The following is a 19,768-nucleotide window of genomic DNA, read 5'->3' as shown; positions in this document are numbered from 1 at the left end:
ATAAATACAATGTTACAGAGTTTTTAAAAATCTCAATTTTTTTCAGCCCCACCCCACCACATCACCCCAGGACATGCTCATAAGTCTATTGTTCTCTGGGAATCCATTTTAATTTTGCTCTCATTTATTATTATACACATTTATTCTTCTTACTTATTGTTCTAGTCGTTGTATTTAATGCATCTAATGAATACATTTTTATTCATTAATGTTTAACCAGATGGTACCTGCAGGACAGCAATAACAACATCACTAACTGCAGTTTGTTCAATACCTAGGACAAAAGAGCAGACAACCACCAGGAGCAGAGAGCACTAGGGTGAAAGGGCATGTTATCCTTCCAGATGACTGCAGATGATGGAAGCAATGGATTTATCATTTACTAATCTTATTATCTCATATGCTCAGATCTAGCCGTGTTCATTTAATTCAGGGCACTGTCAGAATGATAATATTAGCTTGCTTGGCACAAGCTAACATACCATGAAACAGGCTAAATTCCGAGCTCATGCAGCTTTATGTTTACCAGAGCTGTCTTGAGTCTACCCTATCGACACCCTTTCAGGTATTGGCTCTGCAGCTTGCCTTTGTGAGTGAAATTGCTGACATAAAACTGGCCGTATTCATAAAGTTAGATGTTTTAGGGGCAAAGCAACTTCCACAGAGTTCACCTTAGTCATACGAATTTGACTGCAGTTTGTTTATGTAAAACAGAAAGAGCTGTTGGGATTTATGAAATGATATCTGTGAAATCAGCTATGTTATTGGGCTGGTTTGTTTTCGCCTGACGCATGCAGCGTTGTATGTTCCAGTGAGAAGAAAGCTGGGTATGTCTCAGTGTCCCAGTATCTCCTTGCAGGCAGAGGAATTCCACTCCACTGTGCATATTTTGCTGGAGTGGCTGGCTGAGGCTGAACAGAGCCTGCGTTTCCATGGCACCCTCCCAGATGATGAAGAGGCACTTCGCACACTTATAGATCAACACAAGGTGAGCATGATAACACAGAGACAGCCATGGCTTAAACAGCTTAACATATGGTGCTAAACCGAACCTGGCGCAGGAGCAACATGAATTAAAAGAGGTAAAATGAGGAGGGTCCAGGGTGTCATTTATTATTGTATTGCAAGTTGTTTCCTTTATCGGTTCCGTGTTTTCAGCAGACAAATGTACTGTATGTGGTAAGGCTTTCTTCTGTTAATTAATGGATCATGGATATTTCAACTGTCCATTTCTCTGTGGATCTGTTAGCTTGCCAGTTGAAACTAAAAATCTTTGCAGATTGCCATACATGGCTTTTTCGGGGAGTTCAATGTGTTGTTTGCCAAAGTCAGACTCTTACCAAAATATTAAATTTCCTGTACTTATGATCTAATATTTGAAGTGAGAACGCTCTTTTGACCATCATGTATTATTCATTATACAGATTTTATTTTCAAATAATTAAACATCGTCTTGCCAGAAAAGCTTTGTAGGCCGATGATCTCAGACTCCTTGACTTCAGTTCAGATATTGCCAGTCATTAACAGAAAATATTTCAATTGTATTTCAGGAGTTCATGAAGAAGCTAGAAGAGAAGAGAGTTGCTCTGACTAAAGCAATGGGCATGGGCGAAGCAATTCTCACCATCTGCCATCCAGACTCAATCACCACAATTAAACACTGGAACACGATCATTAAAGCTCGCTTTGAGGAGGTCGGTATACCATCTTGATTTAGACAGAATGACTTAGACTCTGTCTCTTAATAAATCAAAGTTAATAGGGATTTTCACTTTGAACTGCTGCAAATGTTTATAAAACAGTGAACAGCAGGTTTGTATGGAGTGAAAAACACAGCAGCATTACGAAAGCACTTGCAAATTGTCAGAGTGGGGAAGAACTTTTCCCCACCATTTAGATCTGTATTTTTCCACAGCTTTCATCATGGGTTGTTTTTAAACCTTAATTCCGCTTCCTTTCTGTGTTTTAATTTTTTGTAATATTGAATCATTTTGATGTCAATCTAGGTATTTTACAGATTTTTTTTAAGAAAGCTGCTTATAGTTTTCTAATCCATGGCAAAGGCAAACAACTTTTCCAGGTTCTTAAAAAACTGTACACAAAACCCATTTCCACTGGCTCTACACAATCATCGACTGTGAAAGCATTAGTATTATTATTTAATTAGTAGGCCGCTTTATCCCAGACAATGCATGTTTACCTAAATGCAATTCATCACTCATGCAAGTACAATAAAATAAATTAATTCAATTACATGAAAGACTCAGGAAAATGACCCCAGAGACTCATGCCTTCAAGAGGTCATGACTTCAAGAAATGTAACTTTTAATTAAAAATAATTGATTTATTAAGATAATATATAATTGTCTTCAGTCTTAAATCTGCCAGATTTCAGTCAAACATTTTTGGGAGAAAGTGTCCCTCATGCTCGCACCCTGTGCCGTTGTCTGGGGTTTTAGGTGCTTGCTTGGGCCAAACAGCACCAGCAGAGGTTGGGAAGTGCTCTCAGCGAGTTGCTCAGTAACCAGGAGCTGCTGGAGAACCTGCTCGGTTGGCTACAGTGGGCAGAGACCACCGTGAAAGAGAAGGACAAGGAGACGCTGCCGGAGGAGATCGAGGAAGTGAAAACACTGATTGCAGAGCACCAGGTTTGTTTCGTGCTGGATGGTGCGAGATGGTGGATTAGCAAGGTTACTTGGGCAGAAACTCGGACTGTTGCTGGACCTGTGGGTGCTGTAGAAGGTGCCAGCTTTCAGATGAGATATAAATTTGAGGCTGGTCCTGATAACTTGGCCATTAAAGATCTCAGGCCCTTGCTCATAGTTGCAGGAATGCAAATTCCAGTATCCTGGCTAACTTTCACTGTGGGCTTATGCAGTTTGGTCTCCCTAAATGTCCTTCTGAATGAAATTGCCAAAGTCATTTCTTCACCTGATCTGCTGTGTGGGGGGCTGCCCACTAGTGGAGTTAAAACATTTTGGGTTACTTTTAAATAAAAAGTGAAAAGTAAACGCAAGTTGTTGTTGTTGTTGTTGTTGTTATTATTATTATTATTATTATTATTAATAATAATAATAATAATAATAATAGTAGTAGTAGTAGTAGTAGTAGTGATAACTGCATGATATATGCTATTGGCTAAACAGATGAAGCGTTGTCTAGGTAAGTAGGGGACTGCTTAAGACCCTGACATGAGTACTGTACAGTCAGTCAAGCCCAGAGGTTACAGTTTTGAGCAGTGTAACACAAACAAGCAAGCAGAGTGTGTTTTTAAATTGTTGAATATTTCTCATAGACCTTCATGGAGGAAATGACGAGGAAGCAACCTGATGTTGACAGAGTAACTAAGACACACAAGAGGAAGGCCGTGGCAGAACCTGTCCCTGTCCAGTCCCACATCCCTGTTCTGGATAAAGGAAGAGGGGGAAGTATGTACAGTTTGTGTATTTGCTTAATGTGAAACATCTGGCCTTGTTTAAGTGAAGTGACATAATATCCTCATACCTTAACCAGGCAGTGCTCATTATATCCTGGAACTTTTTTTGTGCTTGGGATTTCCTTTCCATGTTCATGGCTCAGTTAATTTGGGTTAAATATATATATATAGAAATACACCAAGGCTCCAATCCCGTGGACAGTCCTAATATGGCTTTGTTTTTGGGCAATGCCTTCAGGGAAGCGCTCTCCCACACAAGGGATGTATCCGTCAGCTCCACAGGCCCAGATTGAAACCAAGAACCCTCGCGTCAACCTCCTGGTCAGCAAGTGGCAACAGGTCTGGCTGCTGGCCTTGGACAGGAGGAGGAAGCTCAACGACGCTCTGGACCGACTGGAGGAGGTGTGTGGTGGGCGCGCCCGGGCTGTTTCCGTTTCCTTGGCAAATGAAATTTCACATTTTAGGTCATTTAACATTCTTGACACTTCACTCACCTTTCTCCCGTAAGAAAAAAATGTTTTTTTGCCTTTTATATTTGTAAAGGATTATTTGAGTGAAATGTTCACAGTTGACAGCTGTTTTTATTAATCATTGAATGGAACTTTATGGGGCCTTTGTGTTTTTAACGGAACAGATTTCAGAATATGACCAGGAATATGACATTGTTATTGCTGCTATTAGTGCTGCTGCTGACAAATACATGTTATAGCCTGATCGTGTCAAAGTCCAGAAACTAACCAAGGCTGGGACTGGACAGTACTGGGCTGAGCGATCTCTAAAGAATACTGTGTTGCTGCTAAGTGGTGAAAGTGGACCAGTAGGTGTTGCTCTTTCCTCTGGACTACAATTTCCAAAACCAATGTTCCGGTATGGTGACCAGTAACATTGTTCTGTAAGAGGTGCCGTCTTGCTGGTGAGATTACCCAATTACTTGGTTATGAAAGATCCCATAGCACTTTTCAAATGGACAGGGGTGTTGACCCCAGTAAATTCCCGTTGGAGCTTCTTCAATCTTTCCTCCCTGACGTTCCTCCTTGACTCAAGAATTGGTTCATTGCTCACTCCACCACCTGATCTGCTGTAGTGCTGCAGCTGCAGCTGCCGCGAGTCACTCAGGTGGTGGGTGAATGGGAGCCGTCCACTGTGAGCAGGGCCTTGGGATGAAAGCGGTTTTTAATAATACTACTGTATCATTAAAGGGTGAAGCTACGCTGTTCTTATTTCAGCTGCGGGAATTCGCCAACTTTGACTTCGACGTGTGGAGGAAGAAGTACATGCGCTGGATGAACCACAAGAAGTCGCGGGTGATGGACTTCTTCCGCCGCATCGACAAGGACCAGGACGGCAAGATCACGCGGCAGGAGTTCATCGACGGCATCCTGACCTCCAGTGAGCCGCGGAGCCCCGCCGGTCGCCGCGACTGCGGACTGAATCGCCCTGCTGCGAAGGGCGCGCAAGGACTAACCCTGGGCTTTCTGTTGCCTTGCAGAGTTCCCCACCAGCCGCTTGGAAATGAGTGCGGTGGCAGACATTTTTGACCGCGATGGCGACGGCTACATAGACTACTATGAGTTTGTAGCAGCTCTTCATCCAAACAAGGATGCGTACAAGCCACTGACAGACGCAGACAAAATAGAGGACGAGGTACTGTGCGATGGCAGCAACACTTGCTCTTACCAAAACTAGCTATGATACAGATTGAAAGAGACTCGGTGATTCGCTCCTGTAAGGGAAAAGCTGTGGTTACAGACAACAGCCTTCTCCCTTCTCCATTGCAGGGCAGCACACTGGCTAAGACAGTGAGACGGCTCAAACATTCATTTTTCCCTGTGTGTTTATGTCTTGTTCTAGGTAACTCGGCAAGTGGCAAAATGCAAATGTCCCAAAAGATTCCAGGTGGAGCAGATTGGAGCTAATAAATATCGGGTGAGAATTTTAAATGAATAAATTTCGAGCGATATCAGTTTTCCATGTGCATTGCGTTAACCCCCTGAGTGCACATTCAGTGTTTTCTTTTTGTAGACGTCAGATAGCTGCATCATATAGAATTGCACAATCTTGCTCTTTAGACACTGATGCAATATATGAAAAATGTTACCAACAGTTGGACCTTAAGAGAGTGCTTTATTTAGCAGGAGTTTTGAATAGAATTTTTTAAAGTGGAGATGGCAATCTTGAGAGTGGAAAATTGGCTTTTTCATCCTACCCTGTTTAATATCTTTGAAGAAAGACCTTTAAGTGCCCCTGCACACTTGCCAAAAAAGATGACTTCATATAAATTTAATGCAGTGTTAGATATTTAGCCTTTCAGTGAGGGACATGTTAGAGCACATGGGTGTTAGATCAAATTCCCAGACTATAAGCATATATGGATCTAGGTCTTCCAAGATAGGCATCACTGTGGGGGATAGAAGATCTCATTCTTCAACAGCTTTGCCAGTAATTAGAAGCTCCTACAAGGTGGAGTGTGTGAGCAGAGCAAAACAAGTGTATTGATAGACATTCTTGTATAACAATAAGGCAGCTTTCAATTGCTACTGTATGCTAGTTCCAATATAAACTGTAATTCAATTAAATATAAATTGTGTAGGCAGTGTCTAGTCTGGGAATAGAACAGCTTCTCAAACAGAAATGTATCATACTGGCTACATTTCTGATATTCATTTCAATTACTTAAGGAAAGGTAGGTATTTTATATAGCAGTATGTCTGCTCGTTTAATGTTTCTCTTACAAAATACATGATTTATTTCAAAACATAACATTCAGGGGTTTTCCACAGTGGACCAGTGGTAAGTGTTTTTGATGTCTGCCTCACTTAAACTAATTCTGTGTCTCTTTATCATTCCCTCCTCTATCAGTTCTACCTCGGAAATCAGGTACATATAAATGGCATTTACGTCTAATGTCTCGTGTGTTGCTGTGCTCAATTATGCCACATGTTACTGTATGTGAGCTCTTCTTTTCAGAAATAAATAATAGCTGAGCTTATAAGTGGGTAGGTTATAGGGATACTTCATGCTCTGCTTAATCTCATAATGCGCAGCTTGCTTATTGCTAATTATTGTATTATCTATCTCTGCAGACATCAACATTTTGTTTTATTAAATATACTGTATCCATATGCTTTAGGAAAGCAGATGGGAGAACATGGAACAGCTATTAATAGAGGTCAATCTGGATGTGACTGTCTTTGTCTCCTCCATTGGTAAACACTGTTTTGCAATGCAGTTTTTTGCTCATGGCAGTAAGACCAAAGGACAACAAACAGATCTCCCCGCAATGGATACCCTGTTATCCCAGAGGAAGCTTTGACCTCTGCCCAGTTTATCTTGCTTTGGTCAGCAAACTGAGCATCAATGAACCATAAATATTGATGGATGCAGAAATAGGTAATCAGGAAATTGTAGATGCACATATACAGTAATTAAACAGCAATGCGATATGAGCATAGTAAAAAGTATTCCTTTACAATAAAGTAAGGTTTAGTGACTGATACTTTTAAGCATTTACTGAAGTTCAGTACATTTTTCACTGGTTCTTTTTTATGCTTTCAAATTTAAAATCTTTTGTTAAATATTGATGGAATAAAATGATGAACATAAAGATCTCTAATCCATATCAAGATACAGTGCTTAACCAGCACTTGAACTGCAAGTTTGACTTCAAATATTCCATTTATAGACTCCATTTATAAAGTATATTACAGCGAGAGTACAATTTAGCAACTAATCAAGAGGGCTATGAAAAAGTACTGAATGTTTTGTTCTTTCAGCATGTATTGTATGATGAATGGGTGCTTGTAAACTCAGTAGGCCTGTTTGAGTAACTGTATTTTGAAAACTGTGCACCACAGAGCAATGAGATTTGGTTCATATGCAACTGGGACTGGGGGGAACGTGTTCACATAGATCACTTCAACGCACATCAGAGGACACTACGTCCGCTCAGTGCTTCCTCTCAGTCTGTGTCTGCGATGGGCTATTTGTGTGGAAAGAAATGGTCCACATCCGCACAAAGCTGTTCAGTGTCGGCCATCAATGTCAAAAGACCATCTTCCCCAAGGTCCTGTTTGTAAATATACCAAATACCATGAAATGCTCCATTATTCAGATGCTTGAATATTCCAGCTAAGTTTATAAGCACCTTTTATAAAGTACAGTTTTCATAATTTGTTTCTACTATTGTTAGAATTTAATTTGGGATTAATAAATATTTTCAGCTGAAACCAATGAATCCTTGCATCTCTCAGCTTTTAGTTCTTGTGTAGTTTTGAAATCTACAACTAACTCTGTATCTGTGTGCTTGCTCTTAATGCTCATGTTTTAAAAATTAATTAACACTATATATTTGGTGCTTTTATTTTTCAGCTAACATATGCTATTTTATTCTTGATTTAGAGCTGGGGAAATCTTTTTTGTTGGCTTTCTATTCATGTTTTGGCTAAGTTTAATTAATGAAATTGGGGGTCAAGATCTTTTTTTCTGCATAAAGGCCAATGCATGTTTAAATTCAGTTCTTCATGAACCATAGTCATAGGCCACGTGCTTTCTGAAGCCTAAATAAAAAGGCATACATTGGGAGATAAAATGAACATAAGGACTGAATTAAATTTTTGGTACAGAAATGAAAATAAAGGAAGTGTATAGTTTAAATCATGCAAGAACATACTCCCTGTTGTTATTTTGTTTTATATCATGCATTTTGTCATGTAAACACATTTTTTCAATACAGTGCTACATATATCTACTTAAACAATTCTTTTAACAGTTTGGTCTTGTACACTGCTTACATGACCCATTAATCGCGGATGAGACAATAGCAAACAGAGACAATCAAAATGTAACCCCCCAGCTACAAGTTGCTGTATTGGAAAGCTGTATACTGGTAAATGGTTATTCTTAAGCGTTTGTGCGTGAAGTTTTCAGATCATTACCCAAAATCATTCTATCTGATCACCAAAATTCACCAGTTGCATAATCACATTAGAGAAGTGTAATAAACTGAGAGGAGATCATCAGAGTGTTTAAATGCAGGATCCACTGCAGGATCATCGAAATGTAATCATCTTAGATTTTGCACCATGGTTACTTAATGAGAAAAATCATTTATCATTTTTTCAGTGTTCCATTTGAATATAACTGCATTATTTCTGTATTGTGCCAACACATCTGTTTTTAATATGGTGATTTATAGTGCTAGAAAATACCACAATTCACGTTGTTAATTTGCAGGCAGTTTCATTGTTTTTCTGCAGAAAGCATGAGGCCATAGCTGTTGTGATGTGTACAGTATTGGTGTATCATGGCGATATCCAACTGGTTTATTTATTCTTTTTAAAATTTTGCCAAGTAAATGCAATCTCTCTTTTTCACAGAGTGGGGGATAAAATTCATATGTTTTTCAAACAGTTGGTGGTATAAAATTCTGAGCTGTTACCTAACTCATTAAGTGCCCCTTTACTGGGTCTTTACTGGAGGAGTAAGTCAGAGGATTGATTAATGTAGAAAAACATTTTAACATTTTTACAGTAAACATTTTAACGTTTCTTGAATTTTGTATTTGTAAAGTGAGTATATTCCAGACTCTATAGTAGTAGGCGTTCATACAGTAAGGATAATCAATTCATGAAGCCAATGTTAAAATCTGAAATCAAAGTTCCAGAAACATTTAATATGTACAGTTACATTTTTAGAAACACCAAGCTTTCTTAGTGGTTACTACTGTATATATACCTGTTATCAGCATGTCGCTTGTTACCAGTAAAGGTAACAGTATATCTTGACAACACAAGGTGGATGTCTGCGATAACTGTGGTGCCACTGGAGATAAGTTAATAAATTGCATAAAATGTACACTCACAATAAGTCATGTTCATTCTTATGAACGGACTTGTCAATTTTGTCAGAACTGTGAGTTGCAGAAGGCAATCGTAAACCAGTTGGATTGGTCCTCCATTTGTATGTTTGGGAATGTTCAGTGAAACATTTTTAAACATGATGTTTCAAAAGCCAGAGTGGAGCAACAAGAAAAAGAGACAGGACCAAGGATGGTGATCTTATAGGACAAATTAGACTCCAGATGAGCACTGACAGCTGGAGCTGGTCGACATCTGTCCCAAGCTCACCGGAATGCTCTTTTCTTTTTTTCTGTTCTGAATCAGGACTTTTTAAAATACCCTCCCCAATTCTGAGTTTTCACATTTATACAGTAGTAAATCTGACGCTCATAACGTTTTTAATTTTAGTGGTATCTTTAGCCTGGAAAACATATTAAAATATAAAAACAGTAACAGAGGCACCATGGAAATTTGCTTTATAAACTGCAGAGATTAATCTGTTGTTTTTACCAGGACATAGATCACCATTCTGACCTTGTACTTTGTTCCTGTTGGGTCACTCAACATTTTTGAATAGAACTTTGTGGCACTGAAATTTCAAACCTGCTGCTCCCCTGAATTCTCACGTTTCTCCCTCTTCCAGTTCGGAGACTCCCAGCAGCTGCGACTCGTCCGTATCCTCCGCAGTACTGTCATGGTCCGCGTGGGAGGTGGCTGGATGGCACTGGACGAGTTTTTAGTGAAAAACGATCCGTGCAGAGGTAGCGTATTTAATGAAGCTGGCGACCCGGGGCTCCCGGGTGTAGTAGTTATGATCTTCTTCCCCACAGGTTTTCTGAAACAGGCCGCATTAGTTATGTGACCTGTAAATCAGTGTTGTGGTCATTTTAACATAACCTGCCAGTTTTGGTGGCCGTTCGAAAAAAAATAGTGCAGTAATATTTCAATTATTTTTTGCTTTTTTACTGATAGTACTCACACTGCCTTTCCAGAAAAGGCAACATTTTCTGTCTTGTGGATAGAATTTGCATGTAGGGCCTAGAGATGTGGTGTCTTTATTAGCTGCCACTCCTTGTAATGTATTTTGAGCCAACTTGGGTTGATCATTAGAACAATGGAAGGGTCTTAGTCTGATGTATATACAGTACTCTACCTGACTGATGTTGCTGATCATTATTGCCCCCAAACCTGGGGTAAAAACTTAACATGCTACTCATTGTTTCAGTAACCTGATTTAGCCTCCTGTGTTAATGGCCCGGCAGTACTATATTGAATTCTTTTTTTTCCCCAATTAGAATCCCTATTCAAAAAGCCATAATTATATTTTAAGGGCAGGTGTGTTACACACTGAAAATGTACAAGTGCATTGAGAGAAAGCATTTTCTTCTTGGCTGAAGAAAATTTGAACTGGTTGAATCTCGCTCTGACAAATGTAGATAATGCTATGAGATAAAACCTCTGGAGCTTTTATTTTGGTGGCACTTATGGTGGGTGCTGATAAAGTCATGGCTGTTTTCTATAAGAGCAAAAAAGGCACATACAGCACTAGTACTCATGCTTCCTGGTTTGCTGGTTGTGAAGGCTTGCAGTCTTGTGCCTATTTAGTTTTTCTATTTGTATTTTTTTTCTGCTAAACATTCCTACTGCTTTGTTTGTGACAAGAACCCTGTATCATTTTTTCTAGTTCATCATCATGGGAGTAAAATGTTACGTTCGGAATCAAACTCTTCAATTACTACTCAGTCTCCTATAGGTTGGCAACTCTCACTCTCTTTCCTGCTTCAGCCTGGTGGTGTGTGTCTGTGCATTGTGACCTGCATCCTTTGTTGATCAGCATTACATGTTTTTTCACCATTTTAGTAAGCATCAAGCCATTAACCTTGTTTGGAAAGCATGCTTGTTATTTCTTTCGGACTCATCTTTGGTAAGGTGTTACTCTCCTAACAAAAAGCACATGTCAGTGCATGGACTGTTTGCTTCTGTGTACATCATTGTTGTAATGCTGTGTAACCCATGAACTTTGCTTGCTGTCCATCTTTGCAGATTTATAATTGGCTTCCTTGACTTGATTTCTTAATACATAGCACCCTTTTTCTGACACTTTTAATCCTAGAATCAGAGATAGATTTCATGTGTTATGAGCAGCTTTACTCTTGGCAGGAAAGGATCTTTTTTTTATATAAATGTCTGTTGATTTTTCTTGCTGTAAAAGTCTGAGGAGCTTTGTTCCACTTTTAAAGCTTGAAAAGATTTGGCACAATTGCTCTCACAATCTGTGTTCATACATAAACCCATGCTAAAGATGTTTTTCTTTTGTTACAAATAAGTTCAAATTTGAATCTAGTACAGATTTAAAGTCAGTCATCTGTAAAATGGTGTTTTATTTATTCCCAAAGGTGTGTGGAAACAACCCATTTAGTTTTATATCAACTCAGTTACGAGGTTTTCAAAAACTCTGGGGCATTTTAATAAGATATTCTTCAGTTCTGTTTTTATCCCTGATGAATTCCCTTGCTATTTTAGGACTAAAATGCTTAGAGAGAGCCAAATGTTTAGTTTAGTAACCTTAGTAACATAGATTAAATGTTTTTTTTAGGAATCACTACATGGTTATGATTCACTAACTGCCTGCAATTGAACTGCAGTTGTTGTAAAAGACATAATAGGATCCAAAATGAAATTGACTGAATTCCTTCTCCTGTGTGTATATATGAGGCATGTGCATGTTTAGTTCACTGAACACATGACGTCAGATGTTATATATTAAAATCTAAATGTGAAGTCATACAGGATAATAGTTTCACCTTTGTGCCATAGTGGTGTTAAACGTGCATGTCTTTCATTCACTGTATATTTATTTGTTTTGTTTTCAGAACATGAAAGCTGTTTAGCAAGTGTTTCTTTTTTGTACATTGTGAAAGATCTTCTTTTCGTTAAAAAGCAAGATCTATTTGCAGCTTGAACAATATCTTTAAATCAGGATTTGATTTTGCCTGCCATAGTTTAAATATCTATATTCATACTTGAGACTTTGTAAACACCATGCGTGCGTGGGTTTTACATCACTAATACTTTCCTTCTTTCAGCGAAAGGCAGGACAAACATGGAGCTGCGCGAGAAGTTCATGCTACCTGAGGGTGCCACACAAATGATCAGCTTCCGATACCGGGGTCGGAGGTCACGCCCATCGTCCCGGGCTGCGTCCCCCAACAGGTCCTACTCCAGCCACAGTGCTTCGGTGCCACCTGTCCCGGCCGCAAGCACACCCAAGGTGAGATGTCAGAGAAGCCCGGCAGAGGTCTGGGGCTGTAACCCCTATCCCCCAGGAGCCACTTCCTTAAAGGATCCCTTTCCCTGCTGTTGGTCTTTGAACTAACATGCTCGTCCTGAATCACAGTGACAGTCGTGTTCCCGTCAGCGCAGTTCCACACGATCAGGGGAGCCCTGGAATGTCGTGGGTTTGACATTTACAGTAGGTGAAGTGAATGGGGCCTATGCAGCTCGTCTCTGTAGTCTCTCTATTCAAGCAGGGGGCTGCGTCAGCAGGCCTAGGCTGCAAAGGAACAAGCCAAGTAAAGGTTTATTCCTGCTGAAAAGAGAAGAAAAGAAATCACCTGTGGAAGAAGGCTCCACAGCTGAAACATTGTGTCTCTTTTCTTTTCAGCATGGAGTAGTCCTTTCCTCATAGCTTTTTACTATGGTTTTGTTACCTTTTTTCACTTGATGCCAGTCATTGAAAATTCTCTTTAGACAATACTATTTACTGAAAGAAAAACATTTAAATACATGGAGATTTTGTAGAGTTGTTTGTGAGCAGTTCAGTGCTATAGGTGATTGACATATTTCATGAGGTGTCAATAAGAATGCTTATTCAGGCCACCCCTAGACAGGACATACAGAATATATAGGCACACTGTATACAGGACACCTGAAATTCAGACTAATGGTATTTTATGCTATGAGATTCTTAATTACTAAGCAATGCAGACCACTGGGCAAGTGAATTAGAATGAATGCCTTTCGGTTGAGACTGCTGTGCCACTAGGTCTCGGTACTCTTCTACTATTCCTATTATCATGTTCTCGTTCAAGCATTTAACTGATTTTCTCAACATCAGACAGACAACAACTTGGCACTTTGTGATATCAAATGTCTCTCATGAAATCCAGTGTTAGCTGAAATCCACACATTGCTAATTTCATTTACAGCTAGGACAGCATACCAAAGGTTTCATGGTCATGATTCCATTAATTCTTCATGTTTTATTCCCTATTTTTATTTTGGTTTTGTTTTTCCTGGGTTGCCTTGCCTTGTCATTGTGCGTACTGCAGCTTTTCTATGCCATTTCAATTTATTTTCTCCCATCTAATGCCCTTTGTGTTTTGATTTGCCATTGTTCCACACAGACTCCCCAACATTTAACCCGCAATTATGATAAACCATGGTTGACAAACAGCAAAACTTCAACTCCTATTAAATCTGCAGACTCCTTTGAAAGTCAACTTTCATCTACGGAGGTATTTAAGAACATAAATGCCTGTGAAGCCATGCTTTTATGGTTTAACCCACCGAAAACTCAAATGATTGTATCCTATTCTCTAACTAGTGTAGCCCAACCTGTGTACTGTATCTGTACTGACATATACCATCTGTCTGACTGAAAACTGTTTCTGAACTAGTATTCTGAGAAGTGTGCTCCAAGTCCTGGCTCAAAAAATACCATGCAAATTGTCCATATTAATTCATAAGCAAGGATGTGGGAATATGGTCAACTTTACCAGTAAAATGCTAACTTATCAATGAAGTGATCATATGGTTGTGGTTCTTTTCACCACATTTAGCTTATGTAGTGCTGAAGATTCAGTATATCTGGCTCTTAGAAATGCCTGTAGTTAATTTGTTTTCAGGTGGTAATGACTTTGGTATATTCCAGTTAGAGAATGGGATACAGTCTTTTAAAATACTAACAGATACAACAGTAATAATAGCTTACCGTGGGGTAGAAAAGACTATTTGGCTGTTTTGTATTAGCTGTAACTCCACTAAGCCCTGCTGTTTTTGGGTTGTACTTCAAACTCTACTTTATCACTTCCCAAGAATGGGTGTTGAATTTTCTTTTTGTTGCTGTCCTTTAAAGGCTTGGTAATAAGCTAGAGGAATGCCAGCTGACTTCAGCTATTTTAAGCTCCTGATTTGCTGTTGAAAACAAACAAATGACAAGCATGCTCTCCCTAGAACCACAAATACCACTTCCTTGTTAAATTTAACACACCCTTAAAAAATGTCCATTAAGGATACTGGGAGTTTAAAAAAATAGTTTATGCTGCAAGGATACATTTCTATAGAATGAAAAAGGCTACTCTTCAGAGTTAGCAAATAAGATTATTTTTGCTTGAGCCTGTTGCCTTAGTTTTTCAGTCTGTGATCTAAGATGAGATCGTTTTTAGTTAACGTGAAGAGTCCGCATGCCTCACTCCCCTGATTGGTGAAGTTGCAGCTGAGTGAGAAGTACAGCCCACTTCAGTCCGCTTTTCACAAATAACATTTCAAGTGGCATGTGCCAGTATTCTCCTGCAGATAGCATCACCTGCCATCCACCCGTTTGTCCTGTGTTTCTAACTAAGTGCACACAATGGATATTCCTTTGCAGGGTACGCCGATACAGGGAAGCAAACTCCGTCTTCCTGGATATTTGTCAGGCAAAGGCTTCCATTCAGGAGAGGAAGGTTCTCTCATATCAGCTGCAGCATCTAGAGCCAAATCACAGGCAATAGGTGGGTACCTTGAACTATATTCATTCCACAGCAAGAGTGAACTTATAGCCCCTTTCATTGGCCTCTGTTGGAACAATTACATTTGCAACCAAAAAAACCCTATAAAATCCACTTTCACCTTTTCTTAAAATACTCAGAAGATCCTGAGTTTTCAAAAGGACTTTGGGAGTCTGGACTGGCTTGCCTTTACCAGCCACGCTGGCTCCTATTGAGAAGTGGCTGCAGAAGAGGTTCTCGAATCACTTACTGTAGCTGCAAACCAGCTACTGTAAAATGGGCCGGAGGCCCTCCTGTTGCTCATAACTTTTTGTCATGTTTTCAAAATATGGAGAGCGTGCACTTTAAAAGACAAAACTAGAAAACAAAACATCCTGTCCATTGTTTTTTAATCCTGGGTGCCGAGTGCTGAACTAAAAAAGATCAAACCCCACTACAAGAAAAGCTCGAAGTCACTGCCAGTATATAATCCTGCAGTAAAGTGCTGGTACTTGAACAGACAGGAAACCAAAGCCTGCTGATTCAACTACCTGCATGGAGGTTTGATTGAAGCTGTATTCAGTGATTCAAAGCCACCTGCGTTCAGAGAGCTTGCCCACTCTTGCTACCACTTTATGATGATCCAGCCAAACCACTGATGAACTGATTAGTAAATTAAACCCAGACAGACCAACACAATCTAATTCTTTCCTGTGTGGATTATAGGATAAAACACTACTGCCCCCTAGTGGAATGTCTTGTGATAAAGGATATGAATACAGTATATTTACCTGTGCTGTAGAGCTTGCACGAGCAGCTGCCGATTTAGAATATAAATCCTTTCACTTCTTGCTGGAGCAGGGATACGCACATCGGTGTCACGTGCACACTGACAGCCAGGCTCTGACTGGAGCTGGCCGCCTGGGCCGAAACGTAACCAAGCGCCCTCATGCCTTGCAGAGTCTAAGAAGATCCCCAGCAGACCTGGGAGTCGAGCAGGCAGCAAGGCTGGCAGCAGAGGAAGCAGTCGGAGAGGCAGCGATGCCTCCGACTTCGACATTTCGGACATCCAGTCCGTGTGCTCCGACATGTCAGAGACTGTGCCAGACGCCAGCAAGCTGGGGCCCAGAGCAGGGCCCCGGACGCCCTCTGCCAAGCCTTCCAAAATCCCCACGCCTCAGAGGAGGACCCCTGCTGCTAGCAAACTGGCCAAGCCTTCCAAAAGATAGTGGGGTGTTCGGATTGGCCCCGTGACGAGACTACAATGTGCATTAAAATATTTAAAGGTTGCAAGATGTAAAATATTCTGTAGAAATGATTGTGTAATATTGAGCAGGCAGTTTTGAATGCAAATGGCCTTATGTGTATTTGTCTTGTATTTTATTTTTTGTGAAAAATGTATTTGTCAGATTGTTATTATTATTATTATAATATTATTTTATTATTTTATTTTTGACGCCATACTCTTAAGAGGCTGACAATGAGTACTTTCCATTGTAAGGTAAACTAACAATTCTACACGCTACCTTGTAACTGTAACACTACATATTGCTCTGGAATAATTGCTGAATGTACTTTTAATTTTTTTTTAAACTGACCTGCAAGTGTGGCACATTACTGGACTCTTGGTGGTGAAACATTTATTTATATTTCTTGATTGTGCAGTAAACAGCTGTTAGAATGAATGAAGGGACAAGTCAGTGCACAACACTACAACATAAATTCAGCCTAATGTGAAAGCAAAATTTAAAAAATTCACTCTGCAGAAAACTGTCCGTAAACAATTAAAGTCTTGAACTCTTAAATTAAGCTCTTGCAGTTACTATTATTTTTGACTGTCTTACAGAAATCTGTGCCATTTATTTAACTGTGACTGGAGTGATTCTGACTCCGATAACACTAGTCATTCATTACGATGTGCGTTCATGTTGATGTATGGTTTGATTCTGCTCAAGTGAACAGGGGCACTGTATCACTTAATTTTATAATAAATCTGCTTGCAGAAAGCTAAAATGATATGCATAGTTCCATAGCCTCTTATTCATCACCCACACATTGAATGACTGTGTTTGACGAAAGAAACTGGAACAGAAATAAGCCAAGGAGTTGTGGTACCTTGATGGAAAATAAACGAATTGTGATATATTTCAAACAAGGGGAATCAGAACAAGATTCACAGACTGTGTACTGTATATAGGCAGCATAATATTTCATTGTTCATGTGACGGGGATAACTGAAAGACACACTTTGCTTTTCCAGTGCTGATTTCCAAGATAAATCTGTCCGGTTTGTTTTAAAAGAGAAGGACTCTTGGCCTAAAGTAAGCTAAGGGATTTAAGGTTGGGAAAGGATCTTCTGTCAGCAAAACAGGAGTTGGAGGGAGAAAAGAGGAGATGAATGAAGATCAAACCAAGTTGATGGCTTTAAAATCTCACGGGCGGGGGAAGAGAATGTTTTTTTTGTTGCTGTTAACACTAAATACTGAGATTGTAGGTCATGCCTGGAAGACGATGTTGAGAATAAAACCTATTGATGGCACAGTATGAAAGGAAGTTATGAAGTTATGGATTGAACTAACTGTTTTTTACGTCAGTCACACATGGAGAGGTGGGCATGTATTTTGAGAAGGAGGGAAACTAAATGGGCAGTTTGAGAGGATCGAAATTCAAAGCATTAGTGCAATTCAAAGCACTGAGCAGAAGTCCAGGCAGGGGCATGATTCCCAGATTCTGCTTTTCAGAGTTTTAAACTTAGCATTTTTGCCCAGAAACATATCAAAGCACTTTAGGAGTGGATCTTGCTGCATCCACTGCTAAGGGAAGCACCTACCTAAGTGAAATGCAGCCCTTCTGTCCCAGCTGCTCACTGCATAGCAGATAATTTAGAGAAGGGAGAACCGCTTACCGGTGGAATTGGATACACCAGGGTGCCAGCATTTTTCTGTGATTTCTTGTTTCAAAATCCCCTTGCATAATTTTAAAGCACCAGACATTATCTAAGGGTCTAAGAATCACTCACGCTTGTCAGAAGAACCAAAATGCTTTAACACAGGCACCCAAAGGTAAGACTACAGTGTAAGGAAAAAATATAAAGCTTTCTGCTACCTCATTCCTGCAAAACGGACAAGTCTTCAGTATAGAATTGTTCTTGTTGTTAGCTTTCTTCATGAATGTACATCTCTATGTGAAGTTGTGCCACTAGTCCATTAAGGAATTGATCAGTACTTTGTACTGCACATTTGCTGAACTGCAGATAAATGCAAACATAGGTTGTGTTTGTCCTAGATCAGTTGGAAATATGCCACTGTGCAGTCATTGTATCTCAGCAACAATGCAGTATAAATGGGGACCACAGGGGGGCAGAATTTCTCTGTGTGAGGTCTTCCAGCTGCTGTCTTGTGGTCAAGTCCTTGCACTATATTCATTCATGTCCCCTGCACAACTATACTGCTCTTTTTCAAAATTTCGCAGTTTTAAAATCTGATTATGATGGTGCATAATCAGATTGAAGTGTAACAGACAACTCATAATACTTTGATGTATTTAGGAAGAAGCAACAGCTGGGAGAACAGTGGGTATTTTGGTACCTCTTTAGTTTTGCCATGGAAACTGTTCTTTGTTTGTAGCCTGTGGAAAGCTTTTGTATCACTGAACATTTTATTCCAAACGATTAAAGAATAAGATGGATTCGCTAAGAACCTGTCATAGACAGCATTCCAGCTGCAATCCAAAACAGCTCTGCCTTTTATGGATAGTGACAAAACCCAAACATTTCCAAAGCAGCTGAGTCTTTACAGTCCTCTACTTAACCAGTTGGAATATGGCACCTGGAAGGAGCTGTACAAAATCAGCAAAGCAAATTCAACCCAGATGAGTAAAAGTAATCATTGGTGCTTTCATCAATATTACCTCTCTTAGGATGTTTCCCTTTGTGCTTGCCTATGTGTGTTTGGTATCACAGTCTCTGGAAAGGTGTAGTTTGTGAAATATAATCTTGAAGTTATGCTTTCATAAATGGTAAAAACACTGTGGAATAAAGCATACTTAAATGATCAAATACTGTGTATGCCTAATGTGGCAATTATTAATTTTTTGGTACAGTATCTACATTACTGTGTCACGTTGAAAGGTACCAAATATTCTTGTGCACGAGTTAAAAGTAGAAATCGCACTCTAATCATGACCACGATGTGACTTACATTTTGCCCAAAATGTGAGATTTTGAGCGTCTTAAAACAAACGTGCAAATAAAATCGAAACGCTGTAACCTTTAGAGTCATTTGATCCTTTGTTTTATTGTGTTTCAATCTGCTGTTTTCTGTCATTCATATGTACAGATCCATTCCATAAACACACTGCTTGAGATTGTGACTGCCCTTTTCAGATCTGAACTTGTTTTGGGGGGACATCTTTAGGCTTCTGCCAAAAGCAGAAGGAACTACAGCCTGTTTGACTTCAGCATTCACATTATACTGTAAGCTTATCTCTGAATGTGTTCCTAACTTATGAGGTAATTTTATGAAGAAATCAGCCTTTACATTTATGAAGTAATGTGCACTTAAGTAACCCCTCCAAATTTGGAGCTGGAATGGAGCCAGAGTTCCTGCCAGACTCTATTACTCCAATCAAGGGAAATTACTCTGGGCAATTGTTCTCTTAGGACACATTTCAGAATAGAAAAGACAAAATATCAGAGGCAAGTTATTTCACATTTGATACTGATTTGGGCAAAAGCCAGGAACTAG

At 39.6% G+C, this 19,768-nt stretch overlaps 1 protein-coding gene across 28 annotated transcripts in view; it reads left to right on the top strand.

Moving 5' to 3' along the window:
• Nucleotides 1–17,039, top strand: part of dst (dystonin) — a 173,257-nt gene extending 156,218 nt beyond the window's left edge. For 16 of the 28 annotated variants that reach the window (XM_088610623.1, XM_088610621.1, XM_088610632.1 and 13 more), the window contains 16 exons: nucleotides 860–988; nucleotides 1,551–1,694; nucleotides 2,460–2,648; nucleotides 3,296–3,428; nucleotides 3,675–3,838; nucleotides 4,663–4,825; nucleotides 4,926–5,080; nucleotides 5,288–5,362; nucleotides 6,296–6,313; nucleotides 8,205–8,321; nucleotides 9,917–10,034; nucleotides 10,958–11,026; nucleotides 12,360–12,544; nucleotides 13,680–13,790; nucleotides 14,924–15,047; nucleotides 15,984–17,039. In XM_088610623.1, coding sequence (XP_088466749.1) covers nucleotides 860–988; nucleotides 1,551–1,694; nucleotides 2,460–2,648; nucleotides 3,296–3,428; nucleotides 3,675–3,838; nucleotides 4,663–4,825; nucleotides 4,926–5,080; nucleotides 5,288–5,362; nucleotides 6,296–6,313; nucleotides 8,205–8,321; nucleotides 9,917–10,034; nucleotides 10,958–11,026; nucleotides 12,360–12,544; nucleotides 13,680–13,790; nucleotides 14,924–15,047; nucleotides 15,984–16,252 — 2,163 coding nt within the window. In that variant the 3' untranslated portion in view covers nucleotides 16,253–17,039. The remainder of the gene's footprint in view (nucleotides 1–859; nucleotides 989–1,550; nucleotides 1,695–2,459; nucleotides 2,649–3,295; nucleotides 3,429–3,674; nucleotides 3,839–4,662; nucleotides 4,826–4,925; nucleotides 5,081–5,287; nucleotides 5,363–6,295; nucleotides 6,314–8,204; nucleotides 8,322–9,916; nucleotides 10,035–10,957; nucleotides 11,027–12,359; nucleotides 12,545–13,679; nucleotides 13,791–14,923; nucleotides 15,048–15,983) is intronic. The other 12 variants (XM_088610625.1, XM_088610648.1, XM_088610647.1 and 9 more) reach the window with 7 other exon arrangements.
• Nucleotides 17,040–19,768: the final 2,729 nt, after the last annotated feature.

Source organism: Lepisosteus platostomus, chromosome 17 (assembly GCF_059453375.1).
Source record: "Lepisosteus platostomus isolate fLepPlt1 chromosome 17, fLepPlt1.hap1, whole genome shotgun sequence".
Lineage (NCBI taxonomy): Eukaryota > Metazoa > Chordata > Actinopteri > Semionotiformes > Lepisosteidae > Lepisosteus > Lepisosteus platostomus.
Note: the sequence above shows the minus strand (reverse complement) of the source record. Positions and strands in the feature narration are given on the sequence as shown.